Source organism: Corvus brachyrhynchos, unplaced genomic scaffold, assembly GCF_000691975.1.
Source record: "Corvus brachyrhynchos isolate BGI_N302 unplaced genomic scaffold, ASM69197v1 scaffold7, whole genome shotgun sequence".
Lineage (NCBI taxonomy): Eukaryota > Metazoa > Chordata > Aves > Passeriformes > Corvidae > Corvus > Corvus brachyrhynchos.
Genome location: NW_008239054.1, coordinates 3,045,396 through 3,057,231, shown reverse-complemented (window position 1 = coordinate 3,057,231; position 11,836 = coordinate 3,045,396). Strand labels below are relative to the sequence as shown.

Below are 11,836 nucleotides of genomic sequence, written 5' to 3'. Positions count from 1 at the left end.
TGTTTACTGAACAGTTTCCTCAGGCAACACAATTGCTTTTGTGACTTGTTCCACTTGCAGAAAGAGTCCCCCAAATTTTGATATTCCCATTTGTGATTGCTCGAGGACCTGAGAAAAGAGTCAGTAAGACTGTAGTTACCATCAGCCAGTGGGATGCTGTGGGGGAGGGCAGAAGGAAGGATAAAGGAGACAGATTTTGAAGTTAAGGGGCTAATCATATGGTAATTTCAGTGGCAAAAAAATGATTGGTTCTGTCTTGAAATGCTTGACAGAGGTGAGCCTCAAGGATCACTGGACCTGGTGTACTGATGCCTTGTACCTGTTTGGGCCGAAATCTGAATGACAGCATTACATATCTCTTCTCTCTGGGTGTATACAACCACTCACCCTTCTCAGCCATGAGAGCAGAAAATGAATGCACAATCTAGGCTGTTACTCATCTGTAATTCAAGGCTCACTTCCAGGAAGAATAGGGAAGTTTGCAATGGCTGTTATGCCATGGCCCAATTATTCTCTAAAAATATGTAACACGTTGCAGTTGGATTGTTTAAGAGTTCATGTTTACAATCGTGGTCTCATTCATGCCCTCTTTGTTGACATATTAGTATTACATTGTCTTTCTTTTTGTTTTCCTTTTCTGCTTGGGAAATTTATTAATGTGGCATTTCTGCTGTATATAGTTTGTTCAAGGCACAAAACCTTTAGGTCTTGTTTGAACAGGACACTAAACTAGCTGTCCTGAGGCCAAAATTTCTGATTCAGATTGCTGCGTAGGTAAAGGATTGACATCAAGTGGAAACACCATCAGCAATGTTTAAACTCTCTTGATTTTTATTTTCTTTCTGATGAAGGAGATTTTGCTTAGCTTGTAATTAAGTGGAGATTCCTTCACATTTCTCTGGCTAAATTTGCAAAGCTTTGCATTTTAAGGGTGGTGTAAAAAGCCAGTGGTCACTATAGTTTTGCTGTTTGCTCTTCTGCCTGCTGTGGGATATTTTGAGACAGTGTTTTGCTTCCTCAGAGTGATCACAGGTTTGAACAACCACTCCAGGGCCTGGCTGGGCTTTTTTAATGTATCTTCATTCCACATCATTTTCTTGCTTCTATTACTCAGGCTTCCCTGGGGCTATTCTTGTCTTGAACATAATGACTTGATACTTGAACAGTATCAAGTCATTAAATATTTTGAAAACTTCTAAGATGTATCTATCAGGGTATGAATATGGAAGTTTTAGCCAGTATTGCTGAATCAAGTTATTACAAGTAAAAATTGAACCTTTGATCATTTTATGAACTTATCTTTCTAATATATGTCACTGCTTTTTTTATTAAATACAGGCTGAAGACAAGAAGGTATCGGAAAAGACTCTTCATGCCCCTGTGTCACCTTCATCTGTACCTGACCATTTGAAGTGCAACATCCTCAAAGCTCAAGTGGAAGCTGCTTTTAGAGTAGGTGCCCAGGTAATCTGTGCTTAATACTCTGCTTTTTTCTTTTTGGCATAGCTTTCACCAGTTTTCCAACATCACATCGTTCCTGAGGAAGCACCTTATTTTTAGTCAAGTGTGCACATTGACATAGCGTTCTCTAGCTGCTCTGCAGTTTCTTCAGGTAACTCAAAATGATTGATATGGTGGAATTAGGAAATTTATCCTAACTGACGTGATTAATACATCCAAGAGAGGCTGAGAAAATAGGAAAGATGGCCTCAGGAAATCTCTGTTTTGTCACTGTAGCTTTTACTTACTTTGTAGCTGAGAAGGAGTAACCTCTGGAGTTTTCTGAGGCTACCCACTACTCATGGACACTGTGGTTAAGACTGTTCCAGTGATAATATCAGTATATACAGATTCAACCTTTATTTCAGGGGATTAGCTTTACATATCTGAGTGTGAAATATAGCTAATCTTATGTTTTTCTACTTGTTCATGTGCTTTTAACTAAATTTTAAGCTTCTATTTTCACTGCTTGGTTAGTGTTTACATTAGATACATCCTGTTTCAAAAGCACTCTTTTAATGATGCCATGCAACTGAAAACTGATGCTAAAATAGAATGACTGTAAAAAAAATTGTTTTCCCAATCAGAGGTAAATCTATTGAAACCTAAAATGTGTCATTGTTTTCAAGTGCAATTTGTGGACAAAAGATAATGCCATCAGAACCAAAAAATAAAGCCAAATACAATGTTTTAGGAACAAATATAGAGGTAGAAAGATTGCTATAATTCTTATCCCCAGTTCCTGTGGTATTCTTGAGCACACTATTCTCTTTGAACACAAATTATGTTGGTATTTCCATTGTTTTGTTTCTTTTCACAATAACATACCAGGCCAACTTGCCCTGCAAATGACTTTGTTACCAATCAGCTTTGTGTATTTGTTGTTCCCTGGCAGATCTTTCATTTGAGAGCTAGATTACATCTGGTCTAGCTAGATCTAAGGAAGTATCAAAATTTGGTTATTCTGACTGCCCTAGATTTCAATAGCAGAAACCGTAAATCTGGCAGCATGAGGAGGAAGGAGTTTTTGGGTGTTTTTTTTCTTTTAGTTTTTGCTTAAAGCAGTTCCCTCACCTCTCTGAATTCTGTGTTATATCAACTGTGTTTTATGTAGCATATATCTCCCCTTGGGTTTACCCTCTGTTTTTCCTGTGTGCCTTTTCTACAGGATGTCATGGTATACTTCTCATATTTGTTCTTTCTCTGAATATGCTTAATAGTGATGTTTGACTGGATAGTTAGAGGATGGAAGCAGTGTGTGCTGCTGCATTCAGAATACAACATTATTAAGGCAAGATAGGAAATGTGCTTGATGTATGCATCTCTCAATTGACCTGCCCGGCCTTAATTTTTCCATCTGAGGCTGTCCAAGGGAAGCCATCCTGGGTTGCTTTTTCTTCCATAACCATATTCTTTAGCTGCTGCTGTGTCATAAGTAACTTTCAGAGCAAACTGAGCATTCCTCTCTTCCTTCTTGCCTGTGTTGTTTTTCACAAGGCTCTAAAAGTCAGATTGGATTAAGTAGATGTCTGTAGACTTGGCCTCAGTGAGAAAAATCCTATTGTTTCGGGGGAAGGAAAGTAAAGAAGACTGTTGCAGTGTAGCATACATCGTGGAAAAATAACTGCTTATGGTTCAGATTGAAATCTCTGAAGATTTCAGTGTTGGCAAAGTATGGTTTAAAATTTATAACCAGTAAATTAGGAAGTCACCTTAATCTTAGAAATCCTCATTCAACTGCCTGCTTAGCTACAAAATTGCCTGTGTAACTAGAGATGAGTTCTTCTGCACTTGATTTCCCCTCCTGTCAATTATGAAAGATCACCCTTCTCAGATACATTGCAAAAATAAGCAGGCAGAGACCAGGCAATGATCAGCTGTTACAGTAAGAAGCTATGGCAACACAAGCACTGAAAAGGGTAGGAAAAGTGTTCATGGTGAAGGAATCAGTAGAAACACAACATCTATCATCTAGAAGACGGGAGAAGGGAAGGCAGCTACAGGATGACCTGATAAACCAGCATATCAAATACCATAAAATCACCCAGTTATCTTCTCTACCTGCTCCCAGTCCCCCAAATAACTAGCTGAATACCAGTAGCTAAGCCATTTCCCAGTGCCAGTTCAGTCATCTTCTGGGGAAAGTGGGCTGGGATGGAATTACCCTGCTGAGAGACACAGAAGCCTTTCGAGGGAGCAGAGAAGGAATAGTTTTCTTCATGGAAGACAACTATTTAACTCAATGTATTCCCCCAGGGCTGTGATCCTGCCCCTCTTTGACCCCATCTGACATATCTTGCTGCTCAGTATATCTGGAGGACTAATGATGTTATCCTCTGCCCAATTCTGTCTTTTGATGCCAGTTCTATATTACATCCCCGAGAAGTCTTGCCTTCTGGCCTTACTTGTAACACTCCAATTTCTCATCTCTTCTTTTTTGTACTGTCATATTTCAATTTACTAGGCAGCCAGAGCAAGAAATATATCTAGGTTCTCAAAGGCACAGCCTATATTCCTCAAGCTGTAAAGCAAGGCAGCCTTGCTTTTCCTCGTGTAGAGCACAGTTATTCCCATAATTTGTGATAGCACAAAAAAATAAGAAGAAGCAGAAAAAATAAAAGAGGATTTGCTCCTCCAATCTGTAAAAGGAGAAAGAAAGAAACAGTCTGTCTTATGCACATGGTATTTGAAAGGAAATGTTCTTCTAAGGGCCCCAAAAATCTGTGGTCTAACTCATCCTTTTTGAAACTTCATGGACCATCTTCATTTTATGGTTAGGTTTAAAAGCATGAGAAAAATATTGGTGCACTATAGGATCGCATCCAAAATTAACAAACTGTTGCTTGAAATATTTGTAACAGCTCTCCCTTCAAGCAGTAGGAATATTTTCAATACCATATGCTACTAACATCAGGATGTGACAAGTTTATGAAAGCACCTCCTGCATGTAGTAGAAGAAGAAGCTGTTCCTTGTTAATTCGGAGAATGGAGTAAATGTTTGCAAATGGAAAATGCAAGCTGGGACAGAAATTTTCTGTAGTTTTCTTTTTTTTTTTTTTTTTATGGCAGCTAAGCACCAACACAAGAGAGAGCCTTAGAAATAAATTATTCCAGTTCTTATGATTTACAGAATGAAACCAGGGGAAATGGTGCTAGACATTTGAAAATATATTCTGGAATATTGTGTCTGTGCTGCTTCATTTCAGAATTGTGCTGAAGAGCTGTTTATTACATTCCTAGGGGACAATACATCTCCCATAGTTATAGCCCTGACTCAAGGGACTGAAAATTTGTAAGGTTATGGTGCTGATCACTTCGTCCTGCTTGTGTTATAGAGCAGCAGAAAACTAACATGAGTGAGGGTTGGTTTTTTTTATTTGGTGAAGATGGGAATATTTATGTGCCACTCATTTAAAGGTAGAATCAAGCTGCAGTGTGCATGGGGATGCTGGAAGCTGGATCTAGGAGCTGACTGCCATGGACAAGGGAGGTGAGAAACTCGAGGAACCCACACACAGCTGTGGGAACCTGTGGTTTGCGCAGGACATGCCATACAGTTACCTGTAGGGCAAGAGCAAATGAGTAATGTTTCACAACACACCTCTCAAACTGTGCCACAGGGATCTGCCACCTTTTAGCTGACAGACTACATGTCAGAGTTCCCACATAATTAAGCTCCAGGGGAGCCCTAAACACTGTGAAGCAACTGACATATCATGAACTTTTTTTTTTTTTTTTTTTTTTTTGCATATATTCCAGACTCTTCATTTGAGAGGGAGTGGTATAAAGCAGCAGTAAGGAGCTGTCAGAATACAAAAGACCAGCTCTCCCTGGCATTTAAAACCCCTTTGCAGCTTGCATGAGTCAGTGCTGATATGCTGTGATTGAGCAGAAATGACTTGTTAGTATCACAAAGAGTCCCTTTTGCCAAACAGTTCAAGGCCCAAGTGATGAAAGAAAGATACTTGCAGCTTTCACTTGCTATTTATATCCAGTTTGGCTTCGGACAAATCCCAATTATCCTTAAAATTAAGCACAGGCTCCTGACCAAATGTACAGCTATCTCAGCAGGGCTTTTTATTTTGGCAGGCAGTGTGTGCTGTGTTCTAGTAGTTTGTCATCCACAAGTGGTGTCTGTATTCTGCACCTGTTACCCAGGCTTTCCTAAATCCTTGGGTTGATGTGTGTCTAGCAGGTTAGCACAGGGAAGGATCCCGTTTCTCACAGATTTCTACTACAGCTGATTTTTGCATCACTCGCATCTTCCCCTTGTCTCCGACAAGGGAAGGCCAAGCTCATTCTGCAGGTACATTTTTGCAATGCAGTTTATAGAAGACAAATAGAGGTGACATTACTACTGAGCTGTTCTTCACCGAACATTATGGGTTGTTTGCTGAGAAAAAAAGTGGTGAGAAAAGGTGGTTTGGAGATGCAGGGTTCCTTACAAAGAGCATAAAAAATCCCATTTGTTTCTCCCTTTTCAACCCCAATGGAAACTGTTGGCCAGGGAGAGGTATCTTCAGTCAGCCAGGTTTGGGTTACCCAGCCATTGATTCCCCTGCCTTGATTCTCAGTAAAACAAAGGGATATTTAGGCTGAACAAAGGGATGTTCAGTTCTGTAACTCCTTTCACACACTAACTTTCTTGACAAGCCTATACACATGTAAATTTTTAGGCCAGAGTCGATAGCCATCTCTCTTTTTCCTCCCTGTCCTAGAAACAAGTACAGGCCCAGTATCATGTCGTTTTGCCTTAAGTATTGCAAATACGTGAGTAAGAGCAGGTTGCCTGTGCTGTCTAGAGTTGCCTTGAGGAAAGGACTGGACCATGGTACAGAAAATACCTCAGGTCATGCAGGATACCGTGTCATCCTGTGCTCTCTACACAGATGCAAGCCATGGCTGCAGTGTAAATGAGAGTGGGGTCTATGCATTATTTATGGTAGAAAAGGTGCATAAGTGAGGTGATCCACAGTGCTAGTCTGTCATAGCTACATTTTTGACGATTCTTTGTCTTTTTTAGTGTTCTGTCTCCTTTAAGGAAAGATTCCAGTGTAAGGACTTGTCATCTTCAAACTCCAGATGCTTTTGCCATGTATTTCTAGAAAAAATCCACTGTCTTTATGTAAGCTGGGTCTTTGGAGCTTTATTCACTTAAGGAGATCTGGATTCAAACCCTAATCAGGTCATGAATGAAAATAGAGTAGGTGAGGGGAAGACACTTGAGGATTTATAATCATATGCGATCTTTCTTATAATAGGACTTAAACAAATCCTTCTGGATCCCCAGAGGAATTCTTAGGTTTCACTAGATGTTGACTTAAGTACCTTGAAAGGATCAGCTTTTCCAGCATTTCAGGCTCCTTCTGTCATGAATTAGGTGCAGTTTGCTTCCCTCTCCTCCTTTCCTCCCTCCCTCCATCCATCCTTATTCACAGCACCGAGCTACTGCACAATTTGACAGTCTTTGCACAGAGATCAGAACTGAAATTATGTGAGTATAACAGGTCACAGCTGAGGTGTTCAGGCTGTGGGGGAAGCTTCCACAGCTCCTTATGTACACTGTGCCTTCCTTGCTAAAGCTGTTGCTGTTAGTCACCCACTTGGATGAGCAATAAACTCACTGTCAAGTTTCAGGCTAGGTAAAAAGAAGCAACTGCGCTGGGATTCTCAACTGGAACAGCAGCAAGTGTAACATTGCATCAGTTATAATTGTTCATAACAATGTCATTTAAAAATGGCTCAGCTTCAAATTCTCTGTGTTCAGTTGCTACGTAGAAACAGGTTTGCTCAACTTTAAAAGTGAGGCTACAGGAATTTGATGGTGCCACAGGTATATATACAATATTTGATTGTGTGTGATAAATATATGATACATGGCAGCTCATTAGAAGTGTGTCAGCAATGATACCTCAAAATCAGAGTAGGAACTGAGGAAATGATGTGGCAGCCTTGCTGGAGGTACAGAAGGGGAGTGAGGATTTACGTAAACAGAATGTGGGAACTGATGAGAGCTTCAGTTTATTCCCTGGGATACAAATGTGGCAGTGGTGTCACAAGACTCTGAGAGCACATTGAGGGTATTTCAGCTGTGTCTCCTCTCTGGCATGTCTCTAAGTGCCAGTACATGATGAGACAAGTACTGTTAATGGCCTTGATGTGTAAGAGCCCTGCCAGAGCCCATGGTGCCAGGCCTCATTCAGAGGGAAAAAAACATAGTAGTCTGTTCCCAAGAGACATAAACATCATGCTTTTTTGCCTGAAAAGTTACATTTGACATATGAAATCACCAAGGTAGGTTTACCTTGGCAGAACATTTTTCCTGATGACATGTTCCTTAGCCACTATTATCTGATGAGATCAGCCAACATTTTTTGGCATGGCTGACAAAAGATAGAAGTGTTGATAAAGAGCTGAAAAATCAAATATGATTCAGGCCTCCTTAGCATCATTACAGATTCATAAAGAACCAAGATAAAGAAGTATTTCAAGGCCCTGCAGAGAGTCATTCCTTCCTTACCTTTGAAGATCTCCAAACATGTGAAAGCTGTGTTCCTCACCCTTCCTTTCTGCAACTGAGAACTCTGTGAAATTGCTAAATAAGAGCCATCATATGTTTCCTATGAGCCTTCTAGACCCTGTCTTTCTCAGATGAGAACCTCACACTCCCCCTTGGCTGCAGTGATCTGATCCATCATGCAGTTCTTTTGCTTATCCGAGGTATTCCTATTTTGGATCAGTAGAGGTGAGAGCCGCAGCAATGCCCCCTGTGATGGAGGAGAGACACAGATGGCACTAGCTCCCCATGGCACTTGCTTGAGGCATGAGAAACACAGACTGCCTTGCACAGTGCCCCACTGGAGGCAAAATCACAGATGGCTGCACCTAGAGTTCTGTCTTTACTGTATTTTCCCTTTTGGTACATGCCTAGTGCAACCAATTCCCATTTTAAGGTTCTTTCCTCCACTGTCGTGGGGCTAACTCTTTCTTCAGAAGAAAATCAAAGGAGCTGCTGTTCACTAGGCAAATCCAGCCACCAGGATTTATGAATTTGTGCATGGGATTACTCCCATGGGCCAGAAAGTGTTCCCACCCTGTCTAGAAAGCTCAGCAGAGTCTGGTGTAGCATCCCTGGAGAATCACCCCCTCTCTAAGGCTCCAAAGGACCTGGCTGTCAAGACAGCAGCAGGGATTAGCAGGGCTCAGGTGTTGACTGAAAAGCAGTCTGAGAACTCCAGGCTGCCCATTGGTAGATCGCTTAGAGAGCTGTGGGCAAAATCTGATATTACTTAGATACTTTTCTCCTTTTTTCATCCTTTGGTGGAACTCATATTTCTTAGCAATCCTCTGTGAAGAGAGCCAGTACAATGGCATTGCTGCCCAGTCATGCTTCTTGTCCCTAAATAGTATAAAGTAATGCTGAAAATGATAAAGTAATTCTTTCCCTTTTTTTCTACCACCATCCAGAAAGTTAATGGCATATGAAATCAGAACATTAATGATTTTTTGTTTGCCCTGGGCCTGATGCAGATAAAAAAAGAGAATGGCATTGTGTGGATGGATTATATGTTTCAACTTTTAATTTGGTTTGCAGTCTGGTAGCCAGAAGAGTAGCCTGTTTCTCTTTAGGTAATTATTAAATGAATCTGCTTCTGTATAAATCAGTCTTCCAGGTCTGCTATGCCCTGAAATCTTTCCCTCAGAGCAGCAGCCTCTGTGGGAGGGGAGAAAGTTCCTTAGTTAAGATCTAAGCAGCTCCATGCTTTGTTTCTGCCTCTGTATTTCTTACATAGTGCTGGGCTTTCAGTGGGTGAGAGCCTCTGCCCAGCTCTCTACGTACGTTCCCCACCAGGCATCCCCTGCTACCCTTGCCTAAACCCTCTTGCTCCATTGCTGGAAGACATCCTGCAATGGAAGCACAAATCCTGGCCCCAGCAGATGCATTTGTTTTCAAATGAAGGCAAACCATCTGGGAATTATATTGTAAGGGTTGTCTGCAAGTATAACCCTTGTTCTACATTCACATCTTTTCAGTAAGGCTGAGGAAGTCCTTCTGTGGTTAGTGAGTGTGACTTGCAGTGTTAAGAAGAAAGATAAAAGCAACAGGCTGCCACTTGATGACTTACTGACCTCCTTCTGAAAAACACAAACAACTCAAAAGCCAACAAGCCCTCACTGAAGCAAGGGTGGTACACCTTCTGACAGCTGAAGCCCTTTGCAGAAGGGTTTGCAAGTATAATATTTTCCCATGCCTGTTCTTCCACAGATAGGGAGGACAGGCATAAGGTGAGAAGAATGAGCCCATCCTTGTCGATCTGTACCTGCCCATGGCACCCTGAGGGCAGGCCTCACCACCTGAGGCTGTTCAGGCCCCCCATTTCTCTGTATGCTCCCTCTCTCCTTACCGTTTAGAGTAGGATTACTTGCTCACTGCTCTGCAGTGCTTACTTGTGGATACAGGAGTCTTTTCTGATCTCTAGAGCATGAGTAATAATGCAGAAAATTAGTACCAAGAGAAATTCCTCATTGATGGAGAATGCTGGTCATGCTGCTTAGGAATATATGACTTCTTGAGATGCAGGCTTAGCCTTCCAATGCAGAGAAGACAGACCAGTAATGTAATCACAGAGCTGAGAAGAAACCAAGGGTCTAACACGGCGAAGCCTCTCTCAGCTGGCTAATGAGATCCATGGCTTATAGCATTTAAGTAGGTGGAATTTTAATAATTTCATTACTGGTCCCAGCCCCTGCATTGCATTCTTGATCTGTGTAATCTCTTTTCTATTGTTGTGTTCAAGTGCATCTTAAAATGCAGATTAATTAATTTGGTGAAAATTAGAATAAACTAAAATTTATAGTTTTAAGAAGTAACAAATTTGACACATAATAAGCAGCTAGGTTGACAGGCTTAACAATAAAATGCTGTTAAGACATCAGTTTGGAAGAAGAGACTTTGTATTAGGTTTCTGACAGCTGGATTCATGTTTACAGCTTTCAGAAACCAAACAGCTTTATAAAAAGCATTATAATTTCTGTAGCACAAAGAAATATTGCTTCCACTGCTCATCTATGCCGACAAAGAATGATTTTCAATACTTTCTCTTGAGTCCTTAAAAAAATTTTTTCTGTCCTTTCAAGAAAGCAATAGATTTTGAATAAACATTATGCTAGACAGAGCTACTAGAAAACCAGTAAAAAAAGTTTTCTAAAGCAGAGCTGAATTTCTTAAAGCCACAAGTTTATTGAAATTTTTAAATTGCACTCCTGATCCCAAAATGATTCATAAGGTGACACTAAGTCACTGAAAATCTTAGCAGCAAAATGTTTGGTGGCTGAGTTACAATGATGGTTGTGGTGTGATTATGTCCCACATTTATCTGATTCCTTAATTGCTGGAGCATTTGTGCAGGACTGAGGAAACCTCTGCCTGAGGGAGATTAACCCCAAAGATGTAAGGGCACTACTTTGCAGTGGAGCTTCTTCAGTTCCTACTGCTGGTCCTGTTCTCCTCCATGTAACCTAGCTGTAAACCAGGTTCTTCTGTGTAAACTAGTCCCCTAGGAGAGGGACAAACCTGTTGATGGGGTCAGAGGGTCTCCTCTCTGCTGATAGTGGGTTTGGTATCAATATCCAAAGTGCAACAACTCTAATAGGAAGGGATGAACTTCCTCCTAAGGGACTTGTCTCAAAATGCTCTCAAACCCATCACCTCAGGTACTTGCCTGGGCTGGAATAAGCCCAGAACAGAGTTCACTTTCTGCCAGGCTTCCAGCGGTTCCAGTTTAATTGCCAATACAGTTAATTGTGTGTACAAGCTGGAATAGTCTCTCCCCACCATGGCTGATGATCTGGTAAATAATGATCTGGGAAGTGGCAATGAGGGTTTTGTTCCCTCCATCACAAGGGGAAAACAAACCCAAAACTATCACAGCTTGGACGATTTCCCCAAGCACTGAGTATCCCTATGATATTTTTCCTTTAGTTTGTTGCTAAGATATAGAAGAAACTCAGCTTTCTTTTCTTATGGGTACCCTCAAATGGAATATATAAATTAGCATTGAATGGAAGTGGAAGGTCTTACATAACATTTACAATATTTTTACATGTCTGCAAAATCCTTTGATTTGGATTTGATGGATTTGAAGAAATCTGTTTCATCCTTTTTTAAGAGGATTAGACTGACACATTAAATTTAATTTGATCTGGATCTATGGCCTCAAATTACTGTGGGTCAGTTACTGAACTCTGAAAAATCCCTCTGTCATGGGACCATTCCAGTTCCCTTCTATTCATGTAGCAGGGTGCAAATGTCACAGTCTGAGAAGTCCATGACTGA

General features: G+C 40.9%; 1 protein-coding gene across 1 annotated transcript in view; it reads left to right on the top strand.

Moving 5' to 3' along the window:
- The window catches only part of EPB41L4B (erythrocyte membrane protein band 4.1 like 4B), a 172,003-nt gene that overhangs the window by 112,998 nt on the left and 47,169 nt on the right, over nucleotides 1–11,836 (top strand). The window contains exon 19 of the mRNA XM_017739074.1: nucleotides 1,339–1,464. Within this exon, the coding sequence (XP_017594563.1) occupies nucleotides 1,339–1,464 (126 nt within the window). The remainder of the gene's footprint in view (nucleotides 1–1,338; nucleotides 1,465–11,836) is intronic.